The 17,563-nt window shown below is 40.5% G+C and overlaps 1 protein-coding gene across 1 annotated transcript; it reads left to right on the top strand.

The window, feature by feature from the left end:
- Positions 1-819: 819 nt before the first annotated feature.
- GKN2 (gastrokine 2) lies at positions 820-11,995 on the top strand. The gene is made up of 6 exons (XM_029232619.1): positions 820-1,009; positions 7,344-7,397; positions 7,837-7,974; positions 9,789-9,899; positions 10,522-10,678; positions 11,809-11,995. Exons 1-6 carry the CDS (start codon positions 956-958, stop codon positions 11,889-11,891), a joined length of 597 nt encoding a protein of 198 aa, XP_029088452.1. The 5' UTR covers positions 820-955; the 3' UTR covers positions 11,892-11,995.
- Positions 11,996-17,563: the final 5,568 nt, after the last annotated feature.

Below are 17,563 nucleotides of genomic sequence, written 5' to 3' on the forward strand. Positions count from 1 at the left end.
GCTGTCATTAAGAGTAGAAGGAAGAAGAGAAATAAATGAAGGAAGGAGAAAGGAAGAAAGACAAAATGGGTAAAGGTAATATGAAAGGAGAATAACATGGTGAAAGGCAGGGAGTCTAAGATATGGAGGGAAAGGACAGGAAAGTATAGTTGAATGGTTTGAGTGTCTTTTGTGGCAATTGAGTACATGAACATCTCTCTACTTCTATAAACACATCTTCTCTCCTTCACTTAGAGTAGTTCCCACTCATACCACTTGGGGAAGTTAGTTTGGGAGAAGACTATAATAGTGAGTTAAACACCAAGCTAAGAGTCTTCAACTTCATCCTACAGTTGATGGAGAGTTTTAAAAATTCTTTGAACGCAAGAGCAATTTAGGCAAAATGGTGCTTTTAGGTCTTGAATTAATTGGTTTTGAGGATGGAACAATGGAAAGCCTGGAAACAGAAAGACAGTTTTGGCCATTTTTATACCCAAAGACTGACTTCCTCTTTTTGGCACAGAGCTAAGTTTCATTTCCCTCACATCTGGATAGGGCCTGTGACTGGTTCTCACCAATGGATAATGCATGGATGTGGTCATTTTCATTCTGAAGAAGCTAAGAGCAGATGTTTTTTCTTCATGCTTTTGGTCTGAACTCTCAACTGCCAGATGGTTGATGCTAGGATAACCACGAAACTACATATTGAAAATGGGGAAGCCACGTAAAGAAGAAGATGGAAGCCACAAAAGTCATCCCTTGGAGGGGAGCCATCCACCATGAAGTCATCTGTGTTGGACTTTATGTGAATGAGAAATAAAAGTTTATGTTGTCAAATCACTGAGATTTAGGTGTTGCTTATTACAGCAGCTAGTGTAACCATTCTGACTAATTAAAGTCATTTTGACAGGCACAGTGTGTGGTGGTGAGGATGAGACATGGAGTTTGAGCTCATGGATTGGAAAGAAAGACACAAATGCGCGAAGCATTACAGAGGAAAAATGGCAGAAGAAGGAAGGATGAATTCAAGGTAAGCCTAAACTCCTGGAGGAAATTGTTAGCAGAAATAACAATGTCCAGGAAAAAAGACTGTCTTGGGGGAAAGAATATGACAACTTTTATTTTAGATGTATTGAGTCTCATATATTATAATATATCTAAATGTAAATGCCTGACGAATTAAAAAACGAGTTGCAGAAGTAAATTGTGTGCACATGTGTGCACGTGTGTGTGTGTGTGTGTGTGAGAGAGAGCGAGAGAGAAGAAAGAGAGAGAAAGAAAGATTGAAAAAATAGGGGATGTAGGTCTCATAATAAAAAGATAATAGTTAAAATGGGTTCAAACTTACGTAAAGAAAGGCAACTAACAAAATCAATATTTGGGAGTGGCTTTACTATTTAGTATGAACAATAGAATAGCAAGAAAAAGTCTTATCTTTGCCACTAATTGTATCTAAAATGACCTTGGCCAAGTTTCTTAACCTGTTTGAGTCTTAGTTTCCTCAAGAGTGGTTTGGAAAGGACTTGAAACAGCTCTTCCAATTAGAATCACCCATGGGCGTTTAAAAGTCCACATGGCTGTGCCCCTTTCTCAGACACATTGAATCAGAGTGTCCAAGGTGTGGGTAAGGCCAACACGAGGCCCTTCCATGTTAGCTATTTCACACCCTCAGTGGGGAGCTGGGCAGCTTACTCTTGAATTTCATTTATAACAACTTTTACAAGCACAGTGTTTTATTCATCTAGTTTAAAAGTTTCACCCTTGAGTTGTGGGTAGGCCTATTTTCAAGTCTATCTTTTGGTCAAGAAGCTTTCTGGAACCAGAAGTCTCCTTGCTAACGCCTCCATCTCAGCAAGGCAATAAGTTACACTTAGCAACAAATAAGAGAGGACAGATGGTACTTGTAATAGTTACCAGTGTGAACTCTGATGTCTGATTGCAGTCAAATCCCGAATCCTGCCCTTAAAAGTTGTGTACCATTGAAAAGTTACTTAATTTCTCTGGACCTTAGTTTTCCTACCTGTAAAATGAAACATGGTTAGAAAGTAACACATAAGATTGTTATGAGGATCAAATGAATTAATATATGCAAAGTGCTCAGACAGTGCTAGAACACATTAAGTGCTCCATAAAGGCTAACTATTGTCATTATTAGATCTATAGACTCAGAACTCCTGGGGACAGGAGACAAAGTAGAGGGTAGAGTATAGCATCTCTGACTGTCCTAATATCTATAGGTGTGATTCTGGGGGACTTTGGAGCCAGTTATGGGAGAAAATTTGCAGATGTACTACAAAACTGTAATCCTTCTTGCTGTTGCTATCTTAGAAAGATTTAGAAAGACAGCACGTTTTACAATCACCCCAGCTGAATAGCCAGGGTAGGGGAATTCCAGTGAAGTAGGGTAACCCCAAAATTGCCCAAATGTCTGCTTTTTAAAAGTCCTATTTTTAAAAATTGATTAATTAATTAATTTATTTTTGGCTGCGTTGGATCTTCATTGCTGTTCCCGGGCTTTCTCTAGTTGTGGCGAGCAGGGGCTACTCTTCGTTGCGGTGCGCAGGCTTCTCATTGAGGTGGCTTCTCTTGTTGCGGAGCACGGGGTCTAGGTGCGCGGGCTTCAGTAGTTGTGGCTCATGGGCTCTAGAGCGCAGGCTCAGTAGTTGTGGCGCATGGACTCAGTAGTTGTGGCGGACAGGCTCAGTATTTGTGGCTCGTGGGCTCTAGAGCGCGGGCTCAGTAGTTGTGGCACACGGGCTTAGTTGCTCTGCGGCATGTGGGATCTTCCTGGACCAGGGCTTGAACCCGTGTCCCCTGCACTGGCAGGTGGATTCTTTTTTTTCCTTTTTTTTTTTATGCGGGCCTCTCACAGTTGTGGCCTCTCCCTCTGCGGAGCACAGGCCCCAGACGCGCAGGCTCAGCGGCCATGGCTCACGGGCCCAGCCACTCCGCAGCATGTGGGATCTTCCCAGACTGGGGCACGAACCCATGTCCCCTGCATCGGCAGGCGGACTCTCAACCACTGCGCCACCAGGGAAGCCCAGGCAGGCGGATTCTTAACCACTGTGCCACCAGGGAAGCCCCCATTGACTACTTTTATATTAAAAACCCTGAACCACACATATATACACATATATATTAAACACAGAGACATAAATACATATTCAATATTTTCACAGCATTGGTGTTATAGGTAAACGTGTTACGTGCTACTCTTTCTATGTTCTGTTACAGGTTCTTTGTACTACTGTTTAACATACCATATTTTAAGCATTTCCTGTGTCATACAATGAGCTTTAAAGCATCACATACATAATGGAACATAGTAATATGTTTATGTGCCATAATGTAAATATAAGCATATCACTGGGAACTTGTTTCCAGTTAATTGATATACATCTTTTAAAAATGAATGCCATATACACTAAGTCACTTACTGCACCTCTGATTAATTTTTTTGATTGATTCTAATGGTAGAATTATTTCCTCAGGTAATGGTCATTTTTAGAGCTTATAAATATTGCAAATTGCTTTCTTTTATCAATTTTACATTCTCCCAAGCAATACATATTTCCCTTTTGATTTATGCTTATCCACATAGAGTAAATTTTTTTGCCATGAAAATTGGATTCATATGAATATTTTCCAACTTGCCTTTTGTTTTTTTAATTTAATTTTAATTTTATATTAGACTATACTTGATTTACAATGTGGTGTTAGTTTCAGGTATACAGCAAAGTGATTCAGTTATACGTATACATATATCCATTCTTTCTCGGATTCTTTTCCCATATAGATTATTACAGAATATTGAGCAGTGTTCCCTGAGCTATACAGTAGATCCTTGCTGTTTATCTATTTTATACACAGTAGTTGTGTATATGTTAATCCCAAATGCCTAATTTATCCCTCCCCGCCATGTTTCTCCTTTGGTCACCATAAGTTTGACCAAAGTAAGTAAGTAAAAGCCATAAGCCTTTTACCATAAGTAAAAGCCCAGTTTGTATGCGGGCCTCTCACTGTTGTGGCCTCTCCCATTGTAGAGCACAGGCTCTGGACGCGCAGGCTCAGCGGCCATGGCTCACGGGCCCAGCCGCTCCGTGGCATGTGGGATCTTCCTGGACCGGGGCACGAACCCGTGTCCCCTGCATCGGCAGGCGGACTCTCAACCACTGCGCCACCAGGGAAGCCCAAAGCCCTATTTTTAAAAAGCTGCTGGACGTCATTCCAGCTGTAGAACAAGAGCATCATTTATGCTATTGCTTTGCTTACTGTAATAATTTTCAATATTGAACAATTCTGCCATTTACAGGTACTATTTGTTTTTGTATTTCCCCACCTCTAAGTTCATGATTCCACCCTAATGCTAGCTAGCCATTTCTGATGCGGCATTATAAAAATTACTCGAATTAAACTGTATTCTCTCTATTTTTTAATCTGAGGATTTCTCAGTGCATCTCAAGGTAACGAGAATTATATGTCATAGTTTTGATGGAGTTTTGGGCAAGGTTTAATGATAAATTCAGCTAATGATGTTAATTGGGCAGAGAGATGTCTGAGCCTCGCTCCTCATGGATCTCTGGAAATTGGCACCAACTGTAAATGGGAGGAGAAATAAAGTCATAAAGCCTCAAATCAGGGCCCCAGACACCGTCCTTGCCCCTGGTCCCATATCCATCCCTTGGGTGGAAGAATTCAACAAACAAGGCAGGGATGAAAAGGCATTGAGTGAGGGCTCAACTTAGGTCTTAAGGGTGGACTTTACCTTCAGGGGAGATTTAGGAATATTAGATATAAATGACGACAAGATGTTTGTGTAGAACAAGCATCTTGTAATATTTTTAAAGGGTGGACATTGAAATCTCAAATGTACCATAGAGCAGATAAGAGGGAATATTTACAGAGTAACCAAGTGGCAAATTTTTACTAGTGAATAATGAACTTTGCTGATATCAGGTTATGTGGTTGGGTCTCAATCCCAATAAAGGAGTTTGCTGGGGTGTGTTAATGATGTGGACATGGCTTTTTCCAAAGTGATCATTCTGGAAAGAGGTTTCCACACCTTAAAGCCAATATAAAGGGTAGAAGTTGCATGGGCAGCCTCATTTGCTCCAGCAGCTTCTGCCTTTCAGGCAAAATGAAAATCCTTGTGAGTATTTGTTTACGTTTCTTTATACCCTTATGGTGGCTGCTTGCAGAGAATGCTCATATCTAATATGCCTTGGCTTTCAGGGGTCTCAGACAAACACTGCATGCTTCTAAACTTCTGTGATTGAATTAATGCTGTCTTTGGCAGGAATAATGTTGAATATTAATTTGTCCATATTTATTTGTCCATTGTCTGTTTCTTGAGATGTTTACTAAAAAATTACAAAGAAAAAAATTGGAAATATCTAGGGAACTTTAATTTGTAATATTTTGGTAATAATTCCTTATTATGAACTTTGGAGGGAATGTAGGCATTTTAGGACAACTGTATTTACTATCTAAAGGAGAAGTAGTGGGCTTCGCTGGTGGCGCAGTGGTTGAGAGTCCGCCTGCCGATGCAGGGGACACGGGTTCGTGCCCCGGTCCGGGAAGATCCCACATGCCGCGGAGCGGCTGGGCCCGTGAGCCATGGCCGCTGAGCCTGCGCGTCCGGAGCCTGTTGCTCCGCAACGGGAGAGGCCACAACAGTGAGAGGCCCGCGTACCGCAAAAAAAAAAAAAAAAAAGGAGTGATTGAAGTGGTGATTTTAAAATAATAATATCCATAATAATAACAATAATGGCAGCCGTCATTTCCCAAGTGTGTACTAGGCCCTATGCTAAACATTTGCATGAATCATTTCATCCATTCACTTAAGCAATCCTATGAGCTGTGTAGTATTGCCCCATTCTATAGGTGAGGAGACTGAGGCACAGAGGAATGTGATTTCCCCAGGCCAGTAAATGTGGGATTTAGTCTTGAAATTTCCCCATCTTAGGCTCCACTTACCAAGCAATCATGGCAAAGTAATCCTGCCATGACCACTCCAGCTGATCCCAGCCCTGATCCCATTCTCCCATAGCTCCACATTGCGGTACTCCATGGATGGTTAGTTGACTATGTTCTGATCCAGAATGGAACTCCTTCCCCCAGTCTCTATCCCTTATTCTCATTGAGCTATTAAAGGAGAAAGCAAAATAATACCTCCGCATAAGGTGTTAAAGACTGTCAGCTTAAAGAGTCGCCTCTCCCAAGGTATCTTGATTTTTTTAGAGGATACCTAACCCTAAAACACAAACCTGGAACAGTGGTATATTAATCATGGTGTTGGGTGAGGGGTTACTTGGGGGCAGGGGACACTTCCTGAGCTCTCTCTAATCATACCACTAAGGTGGCTAGCCCTTCACCCACCTATTCAGACCTCTGTATTAGATCCATTAAACAGAATACATAGGAGTGTCAGAGGTTGTCCAGGAGTCCAGGTTGTCCCTATGCAAGTAGGCAGGTTGGACAGCTGCATATAGGTCCATGTTAGACATTCTACCCACAGTCACCAGCAGAAAAATGTTATTGGTGAGATGCAAAAGGAAGGAGGAAAATCCCACTGACAGGTCCTAAAAATATCTGCCTTCTCCTTCATCAGCAATTTCGATGACCGTGCAGTACACTGTGATGTTCAGAAGAGAGAACACAAAACCGGGATCAGCATGTTGGATGAGTCTCTCATATAACTGCAGCAAAATGTCAGCAGTGCCTCCATGTCAGTCTCACGGCCTGCTGGCCTAACACTTGTCTGATGGTATCACTAAGGAGAATGTGGAGGTTTTCCTTGATGTCAGCCTCAAAAGTTAATCATGCCTCCAAGCATCGGATTTTCATAGTTTGCCTTTAGGAATCTATTGTATCTCTATCACCCATGAATCCACTTAAATCTGTCTTACTCTCTCAATCTCAAGGAACTAAGTAATTTTTTTAACCAAAAGAACAAAACTTGATTCCTGTATACTAAAGCCAGTGTGAATACCACTAGGGTCGTCCCCTTAGTAAAATGAGTCCTTCCTCACTGCTCACCTCCCCCAAGTTTTTTTTTTTTTTTTTTTTTTCTGGCATAAGAACTATGATATCTAGAAGGTTGTGTTGTTAGGAAGGGTTGGGAATTTGGTAACAAAGGTAGAACTTGTGTCTGAAAAATAGCATGAGCCCAACAAATGCCTGTCAAATGAATGAATGTGTGTTTCACATTTTGGAAGTGGACTGTTGACCATCCATGACCTCCCACCAGTGTCTTAAGCATATGTTTTCTGTGATATTTGTGCTTGTCTTGTCCAATGTCACCTCATGTTCCCACCCTAAGTGGCAGCCCTATTGTGAATAGATGTGACTGGTCGGTTTTTCAGGTGCTATTTCTCGTGGCACTGGCCATCTTTGGGACACAATCTCGTGGATATGAGGTGAGTTGGTTCACTATAGACTTTATGTCTTAGAGGTATTGGGAGAGGAAAAAGAAGATATGAGATAATATGAAGGACAGTAGAGAGTCCACATGTCCTATGTGGGATGAAATTCCAGAAATAACCAATAACAGAACCAATGAGGTTGATTATTTCTTTCCAATCACAATACCTTAAAAAACATACCCCATTGCTTTAAAATGTGGTTAATTTCATTTCTCATGTAATGCCATTGCTTTGCCCATATATAATGCAGTGAACTATGAGGAAGACCTTTGCATTCTAATTTTAGCATGGGCTTTTGGTCTGGGATGCCAGTGGAGATATTTCAAGGTTCTATCTCTTGTTTGAAGCAATAGAAGGCTTTACTTTGCAGGGAGCGTTGCCTTTCCAATGCACATAGTTTATGAAAAAACCATTATGTCTTTTGTCAATCTAGGTTTATAACATCATCAGCCCAACTGACGATGGTGGCCCTATTCAGGAGACAATGACAATTGACAATGAAAAAAATACCGCCGTGATTAACATCCATGCAGGATCATGCTCCTCTACCACGATTTTTGACTATAAACATGTAAGCAGCAATATTTTATATTCTTCAAGAATGGACTTCTAAAGGGCGGAGGGGCAGTCATTTACCGTGCATTTGAATTCCAGGATCTATCCTTGCAATTCTTTCACAATATCCTTACTTCTGCTTTTCCCCTTAAATAATCAAGCAACTGATTAAAAACCAATCAAACAAAACCATTTCTAATTAAAAAATGTGATGAGACAGGAAGCATACAAATTCGCTTGACCTTTTCAGGTGGAAAGCACAATCATATTGGCTAACTACAGGTTCAGAAAGTGCCTGGAAGAGTGACTAAAACCCAAGGCCAGGCATGGCACACAGGCTCTCAAAAATATTTGTCAAATGACTGAATGAATGAAGTAGGGCTTCTAATACAAAAAATTATACAGACAAAGAACAATAATGCAGCAAGCAGTCACAAAGTAGCAGAAACCCAGAACAGCTCTACACAGTTGACTATGTATATGCAGTAAATCATACTGCTTCTGGAAGAATGAAAATATCTAAACTAAAAACATTAAACTATTTCCAAGTTTCAGTTACTGGTATTAACAATAAATCTCAGGCAACTTATTCTGTCCTTGATTCATTTATTCATTTGTTTGTTTTCCATTTGTTCCACCTGGGTGATGAGCCTGCTTTCACCTATGGAGAGAGCTATGCACTGTGGATATAAGTAGTCTGTGGTCCGTTGCACTGGACATTCGAACGTGACTTTCTTCTCCTTTTCTTATGGAAACCTCCTTCACTCCCTCTGCCCCACTGGTAGTGGGAGTTCCACGACACATTTGAAAGCATAGAGTCTTTGAAAGATATGCTTTACAAGGAAGTTGTGCTGAAATTCTTTTTAAGCAGATGTCAGGGAAATCACAAAAGTATCTTTAAAAACAATAGCATGAGGATAGGTGAGAATTTGGTTAAAACCTCTTCCACTGTCATCGGGTTCAGCCTCAGTCAATTTTTGGATTTTAAGGACTGGAAATTTGTGAGAACTGAAAAATAGGAACTAGAAAGATTTATAATATTTGCACTCTTATAGGCTGTATAATTATTTGGAACTATGTACAGAAAATTCCACTCTGTATGAAGATTCCAGAAGGTTCCTTTTGGCTCCAAGGACCTCACCCTCCATTGTTCTTCCAATCCCAACTTCCTCCAACCCATCCTAATCCAGTCTTAGGTGGAGAAAAGATAGAAGATGGTAAGGGAGGGGAGGGGAGAATCAATGAAAATGTATGTGTGGTGGGTGTGTGGGGTGTGGGTATGTTGAGGAGAGCTTCTAAAGCATCACTGTCCATTAGAACTTTCTGCAATGGTAGAAATGCTCTATATCTGCATTTTCCAATAGGGAAGCTACTAGCCACTTGTGGCTACTCAGCACTTGAAATGTGTGATGGAGGAAATACATTTTAAATTTTATTTAATTTGACTTTAAATTTATATGACCACATGTGGCTGGTAGCTAACATATTGGAAAGCACAGTTCTAAAGTATACCGTATTTACTCCAAATTGAGGAAAAGGCAGAACAAAATCAATAGAAAGAGAGAGCGGCTTCTTCTAAAGCTTTCAAACCCCAAACGGTAGACCCAAAACATGAAAAGTGGGGCACACATCATGGGTTTACACAAATTCAGAGATAGAAATGACAAGTGAAAAAGTAAAACGACTATGTAAAATAAGTCGAATGGATAGAACTGACTGCAGCTTGAAAATATCACTACGCGTGCTCAAGGCTTTCCGCAAGGCCCATCCTCACCAAGCTCAGAACCCAGGGAACTGGGAGGGGCAGTAACTGTGCTCTTGCTGCTTCAGGCCTACATCGCCTCCAGGGTGCTCTCCCGAAGAGCCTGCTACATCTTGAAGATGAACCATAAGGCCATCCCTGCTCTAGACCAACTCCAACGGTACATCTTTGAGAGGCAGGTAAGTCTGGGGTAACCCTAAGTGTTCCCTGTTCTTGAGCCAGGGAATACTGGTGCCCATAGAGAAATGAAGAGGGTAAGGGGAGAAGATCATAATATCATACCTTATTGTGGCTATGGTACCCTCCACTTTAAAGCATCTTCACATTTATTGATTTTAGAGCAGGAATAAATCTCTTAGCTTGAGCTCCACCCTACAGCCCCCAATACAAAAACTTTGTAGAAAGGACGAAACATTCTCTTCTCAGAGCAAGGCTTTAAGAAATAGTGATGGGCAGAAAAAATGAGTGATGATATCCAATGACACAATGGTGCAAAGAAATACAGCATAGTGAGAATAAACAAACACTGTGTGAGGCTAGGAATCTGTGGTTTATTTCTCCTTTTGTGTCTTTTCATCGGGCACAGGATTCACCCTCTCTGGGTTTCATTGTCACCAGCTGCAAAATAACATTGGTAATAATGAGGTTTCTCTACAGACCAAGTGGTCAAAAAGAGATGATATCTTGAGATTCCTGACCACCTCCTGTTTAATAATTCAAAAGAGAAAAAGTCACAATTTAGAATAAGTTACACCAGATTATGTCAATTTATTTCATCCTATTCCACTCCTACTGATCTAGGCTTTGAACAACATGTTCTCCGACAAATACATCTGGGTCAAGTATAACCCACTGCAGTCTCTGATCACAGATGTGGATTGGTTCCTGTTTGGATCACCCATCAGGCAGCTCTGCGAACATATCCCCTTGTACAAAGGGGAAGTGGCTGAAAAGACACGTGAGTACCAATAAATCATTCCTTCACCAGATATTTTCTGACAGCTCCAATATGTCAGCCACTCTTCCAGGTGCTGTGTGAAATACAAATAAACATGAAACATGACTCAGTTCGGTTTACTTTGGGAATTAAATATCTACCATGTGTGGAAATAGTGCTAAATGTTAGGGAGAGACAGAAATGAAACGACTCTGCCTCCAAGGAACACATAGTCTGATGGAGAAGTTAAGTGACTTAAGACAGAAGATGGAATAAAAAAGATTCATGAGGACAAATGAAAAGCTATTGGATTCTCTAAAGTACAGCATGGTAACTCTAGTTAATAATATGATGCTGCATACTTGAAAGTTGCTGAGAGTAAATATTAAGCATTCTTACCACACACACACACACACACACACACACACACACACACACACACACAAAAGTTACATATGTTAACTCCACAAGGTGATGGATGTGCTATCTTGAGCTTTTACAATGTATATGTTTATCAAATTATCATGTTGTACACTTTACATATATACACATATACTTGTCAATTATTTCTCAAAAAAGTTTAAAAATAGTCTCAGGATCTAAGATAAAATTGGTCCAAGAAAGAGCAGGCAAAGTGGACTGACAGGGAATAAAAACTGATTCATGCAGGTAACATATGTCACTGCAGTCATTCCTGGTATTTTTACACAAAATTGCTAAGTATGGCAGAGTGACAGAGTGAAAGAAAAGCTGGATCACAGATGACAAAGGTAACAAGAGAAATTCCCCAGAGTAGTGGAAGGTAAAGAAGAAAAGAATTAGCATTTATTACCTATCTATTGCCCAGAAAAAATTAAGATATTTTTACTTTTCATAAGGTCATTAGTACTTATAAGTAAAGGCATGCAGGCATGCCATTAATGCAGAATGTCATAGCATTAATCGAGTTGAGCCAGAGAGCACTTCTGGGAATTGTCAGTATATTTAAGCTAATATATTATTATTCTTTGCAATACAAGTATAGCTAAAATCTTGGGGAACGTGAAATTACATGTACACCCCCTAGTCAAGACATTTACAAAAGGGCATTGGTTTGCTGAATTCTAGTAATTTCTTAATTCTCTTTCTTTAAAATTTTCTCCCCTTTTCAGATGATACTGGTGCTGAAGGCTGTGCAAAGGCTGGGCTCCTGGGCATCTTGGGAATTTCCATCTGTGCAGACCTTCACATTTAAGGCATCAGCCCACTGGTTTCATCTTTTCAGAGAAATACACGTTTCCACTCAACGGCCAAATTAAATTCTTTGTCAACGTCCCAACAAATTTTGAGATTCAGTAGTAAAACATAAGTACTATATTTATAGATATCTGGGTGTTTTCTTTTCTTGTAAGCAGCAAAGGGAAGCCAAACAATGTTTATGTCAATATATAGAAGGAAAGAAATTGCCAGGATTTCAAGTAAAGTGCATAGTGTGAAAATTCCCAGGTAATATATGTGAGTCACATACAGGCTGGTCAGCTAGGTACAAGTCTTCAGTCTTGCATTTGACTCTTAGACCAGCTGCCCATCTGTCCAACCAACACACTGGGCAGCCTAGGTAGAGCAGGGGCTCAGGTGGCATTGACCTTCACCTAGTGAAGGGGATGGATTATTTATACCCTTCTCAGACAACTTGACTGCTCAGGTGAAGAAAACTGTGCCCTCTGACAAAGCACCCAGCTTTGAGAGCCATTCACATACCTTTTAGCTCATCAAAGCAGTAGACTCAAACCTAATAAACACTATCATGATATATTTCATCCCAGAGTGAGGAGAGAGAGAGAGAGAGGAACACACATCACCCAGAGAAAGATGCACATTACTGAAAATCTTTACAGGAGTGAGGCCCTAACTGGGAATGTCAAGTCAATGTATAGAAGGAAAACAATTTTTAATATTTCAAATAAATTGCATAATGTGGGCAAATTCCCAGATCGTATGGTTGGTTATCATATGGAGTAGTCAGCGAGTGCAAGTTCAGAGCAAAGAGGAACTACTTTAACAAGAATTTCTGTCTTCATCAACTGCTCCTATTCCTAACACTATACATCTACTCCCTAATAACCATTAGTACTGGGCTAGGTATGCTGGTAAAACTACAACAGTAAAGAAAGTTAAAATAACTGAGCTAAATTCTGGCGGGGGTGGCTGCAATTTATTGTCTCATCTCACCATAGAAGGATAGGGATATTCTGGTCTTGGTTGGGTAGTTAGAACGAGATGCTTGAAGGTGGCCGGACTATCTTTTTCCACTCTAAACTCTCTTTCTCTCTACATGTCTGCCTCAGGATCTGACACTGGCTTTCTCTATGGTGGTAAAACCAACATCACTCTGAGCCCCAAGGTCCCCATCTTCCTTGTGTCATCATCAGAAAGGAAATGGACTGTTAGTTCTAATTTCAAATTAGCTTTAATTAAAAAATCTCTGGAAAGGAGCCTCACTGAATCATGTGGGTACACGTTCTTACTCCTCTGGCTGGGGCTGGTGGGAGTGGGGTAGGGGAAGGGTTGTGATTGGCAACTTCCTTTGGAATTTACCACTTAGAACTGTGTTATCCTTATTAGTTTTTATAATATTATTACCATTTCAAAAGCAGAAAATTTAAAAAGCAGAACTCAAAACAGAACTTCAAGTTCTGCTTTTTCCTACCTCTGCTTTCCTTAAATCAGTTGACCCTGCTCAGTTCTGGTGTCATGCTGAATACCTATTACAAGAAGCAGGTCAATAGGCCAGGCACATGCCTAAGAGGAGTGAGTCCAAATGTAAGCTAAAAGGAAGCTGGGGCTCCATTAAACCTTCTCCAGAAAGGAGCCCTTTCTTAAGGGTTGGGGAGGGAAGATATTAATTCTGTTTTTGTTTTTGTTTGCCTCAAGGTATTTCTAGTTTCTCTTTTGACTTCTCTTTGACCCAATGGTTAAGAGCGTGTGGTTTAATTTCCATGTACTTGTGAGTTTTTGTGTTTTCCTTTTGTTATTGCCTTCTAGTTTTATTGCACTGTGGTTGGAAAAGATTGCAAAAGATACCTGGAATGATTCCAATCTTCTTAAATTTGTTAAGACTTGTTTTGTGGACTAACATATGATCTATCCTGGAGAATAGAAGAGCATACAATCCTGTTCCCTGTGCGCTTGAGGAAAATGTGTATTCTGCAGCTGGTGGATGGAATGTTCTGTATATGTCTGTTAGGTTCATTTGCTCTATAGTGTAGTTCAAGCCTGCTCTTTCCTTATTGATATTCTGTCTGAATGATCTACCCATTATTAAAAGTGGGGTATTGCAGTCCCCTAGTATTATTATATTGCTGTCTACTTCTCCCTTTAGATCAATCCATATTGGCTTTTTATGTTTAGTGCGTTGAGTGCACCTATATTTATAATTGTTATATCTTCTTGGTAAATTGAGCTTTTTGTCGTTATATCACAACCTTTTTTGTCTCTTGTGACAGTTTTTGACTTAAAGTCTATTTTGTCTGATATAAGTATAGCTACTCCTGCTCTCTTTTGGTTCTCATTTACATTGAATATCTTTTTCCATACCTTCACTTTCAGCCTATGTGTGTCCTTAAATCTAAAGTGAGTCTCTTTTAGACAGCGTAGTTGGATCTTGTTCTTTATTTATTTAACCACTCTATATTTTTTGATTTGGATATCAAATTTTCTAACCACAGCAAAGCATCAAGGATGCTAGAGGAGCTTATCTCTCTAATAAAGCTGGCCCAAGAGAGCAGGCATGATCCAGAATATGAGTGTGCCAAAGGTGTTTTTGCAGAAATCTTGGTGAGGCTTGTAGATGGGGTTCTTATTTCCTATGACATTTTGTTCCTCACAGTAAGTGACACACAAATGGGATATTACTCAGCCCTGAAGAAAGAATGAATCTTGCTATTTGCAACAACATGGATGGACCTAGAGAGTATTATCTTAAGTGAAATAGTTCATACAGAGAAAGGCAAATATATATAATTTCACTTATGTGCGGAATCAAAAAACAGAACAAATGAACAAACATAACAAAACAAAACAGACTCATAGATACAGAGAACAAAAAGGTAGTTGCCAGAGGGGAGAGGGGTAAGGGGGATGAGTGAAATAATTGAGGAAGATTCAGAGGTACAAACCTCAGTTATAAAATAAGAGTATAGTATGGGGAATATAGCCAATTATAATGTAATATCTTTGTATGGTGACAGATGGTAGCTAGACTTATCATGGTGATCATTTTGTGATGTATAGAAATATCAAACCACTATTTTGTGCACCTGGAACTAACAGTGTTGTAGGTCAATTATATTTCAATTAAAAAATATGTAGACACTTGGAGGAAATACATCAAAATGCAAATGGTAGCCTTGTAGAATGAATTTGGGAATGTTCCATCCTCTTCAAATTTTTGTAATAGTTTGAGAAGGCTAGGTATTAGTTCTTCTTTTTATGTTTTGTAGAATTCCCCTGTGAAGCTGTCCACCCCTGGGCTTTTGTTTCCTGGGAGTTTTTTAAATTACAAATTCAATTTCACTACTGGTGATTTGTCTGTTCAGATTGGCTATTTCTTCCTGATTCAGTCTTGGAAGGTGGTATGTTTCTAGAAATTTGTCCATTTCTTCTAGGTTGTCCAATTTGTTGGTATATAATTGTTCATAGTATTCTCTTATGATTTTTTGATATTGCTTGTTGTTTCTCCTTTTTCATTTTTTATTTTGTTTATCTGGGTCCTCTCTCTTTTTTCGTTGATGAGCCTGGCTAAAGGTTTATCATTTTTTTAAATCTTATTTAAAAAAACTGGCTCTTGTTTTCATTGATGTTTTCTATTGTTTTTTTGGTCTCTATTTTATTTCCTCTCTGATCGCTATTATTTCCTTCCTTCTGCTGACTTTGGGCTTTGTTTGTTCTTCTTCTTCTAATTCCTTTAGATAGTAGGTTAGGTTGTTTATTCGTTGAGCATCTTTATGATCATTACCTTGTACTCTTTATCAGGTAGAATTGCTTATCTCCACTTTGCTTAGTTCTTCGGCTGGAGTTTTATCTCATTTCTTCATTTGGAACGTATTCCTTTGTCACCTCATCTTGCCTGATTCTCTATTTTTACTTCTATGTATTAGGTCGGTTGGTTATGTTTCCCTGTATTGGTGAAGCGATATGTAGGAGACATCTTATGGGGTTCGCAGCGCACACCTTTCTGGTGACCAGAGCTATATGCTCTAGAGGTGTCCTCTATATGGGCTGTGTGGGCCCCTTTCTTGTGGTGGGGTTGACTACCGTGGGCACACTGGTAGGTGGGTCCTGCCCGCATGCAGGTTGGATGCCAGGCCCTGCCCAGTGCAGAGGTTGACAGCTATTGATGGATGAAATTGGGCCCTAACATGACTGGAAGTGGCTGCCTGGAGGCTCCAGGGCTATTGCTGGCCTGCTAGTGGGGGTGCCTTTGGCTTGTGCTAGACCTCTGATTGATGGGGCTCTGTCCCCACATGGCTGGTGGACTGTGGAGTCTTGGACTGCTAGTGAGTGAGGCCTGATCCCAGCATTAACAGGCTAGAAGGAGGACTTGAAACTGGTGTTTGCCAGCTCCAGTGTCCCTGTGGGAGCACAAGCTCCCAGAAATGGCTATTGGCAGCACCTATGTCCACAGGGTGAGTCCCAGTTGCCTCCTGCTTCTCCAAGAATTCCTCCAAGGTCAAAAAGTGCATCTGACCTAGGCTTCTTTCAAATTACTGGGTTTTGGAGTGTGTGATATTTTGTGTGCACCCTTTAAGAAAGGAGTCTCTGTTCCCTACAGCCCTCAGGCTTTCCCAAATGCAAGCCCCATTGGCCTTCAAAGCTGAGTATTCTGGGTTCTCATCTTCCCAGGGCAGGACCTCTGGGCTGGGGAGCCCGATGTGGGGTTTGGACCACTTGCTCTGCAATTGTGATTATCCTCCTCTTTGTGGGTCACTTACCTGGGGTATGGGTCTTGACTCTACCTCATCTGTCCTTCCTACCCATCTTGTTGTAGTCCCTTCTTTACATCTTTAGTAGAAGATCTTTTCTATTAGTGTTCAGGTCATTCTCATCAATAGTTGCTCTGTAAATACTTTTAATTTGAGGGATGCCTGTGGGAGGAGGTGAGCACAGGGTCTTCCTACTCCACCATCTTGGCCACTCTTCCTCATCTATCATTGATCAGAATTTCCTAATTTTCTATAACAAAAAAATCCACTGACTACTTAAGTTCCATCCCCTATCCACCTGTTTCCTTCCAGCAGAACCTCAGTTTGTTTAAGTAGCTGTTTAAAAACCCTTATTTTTAGGGATATATTCCTTACTTTAGTTCCAAGTCTTCAGTAATGCTTGGTCTAAATCAGTGGTTTTTCAATTGGAGTATGGTCTTTTCTTTTCTCCTCTGGAGACATTTCACAGTGTTTGGAGACATTGTCACAGCTGGAAGGGGGTGCTACTGGGATGTAGTGGGTAGAGAGAGGTCACGGATGCTGCTAAACATTCTACAATGCACAGGACATCACCATAGCAGAGAATTTTCTGACCCCAAACGCCAATAGCGTTTAGGTTAAGAAAGCCTGGGCTAAATCTTATTTCCCTTAAGAAAAGAAGGTAATGTCAGTTTCCTTAGCTTATGATTGGTCTATGGGTGTCATAAATCCTCACTTCTGGTCAGTGAGATCTAAGTGGAAGTCTGCTAAGTGGGGCTTCCAGGAAGAACAGCGACAGACTCAGGTGTCATGCAACTCTGCCCTTTGTCCTTTCCTACTGTCCTCCTCTCAATGTGGACATGATGCTGATGCCAGGAGATGTGTCTGCCATTTGGGGACCACCAGGTAGCAATCCTGGAGAGGAAAGTTCAGGAAAGAAAGAAAGAGCTAGAATGCCTGATTA

This window comes from Monodon monoceros, unplaced genomic scaffold (genome assembly GCF_005190385.1).
Source record: "Monodon monoceros isolate NGI ecotype Baffin Bay Population unplaced genomic scaffold, NGI_Narwhal_1 Super_Scaffold_19, whole genome shotgun sequence".
Taxonomy (NCBI): Eukaryota; Metazoa; Chordata; class Mammalia; order Artiodactyla; family Monodontidae; genus Monodon; species Monodon monoceros.

Bases quoted from the DNA above. Each gene is read 5' to 3' on its own strand.
- GKN2 (XM_029232619.1), top strand. From the start codon at position 956: ATGCGCGAAGCATTACAGAGGAAAAATGGCAGAAGAAGGAAGGATGAA. The intron at 9,900-10,521 runs GTAAGTCTGGGG...CTACTGATCTAG, and splicing joins GGTACATCTTTGAGAGGCAG to GCTTTGAACAACATGTTCTC. The intron at 10,679-11,808 runs GTGAGTACCAAT...TCCCCTTTTCAG, and splicing joins GGAAGTGGCTGAAAAGACAC to ATGATACTGGTGCTGAAGGC.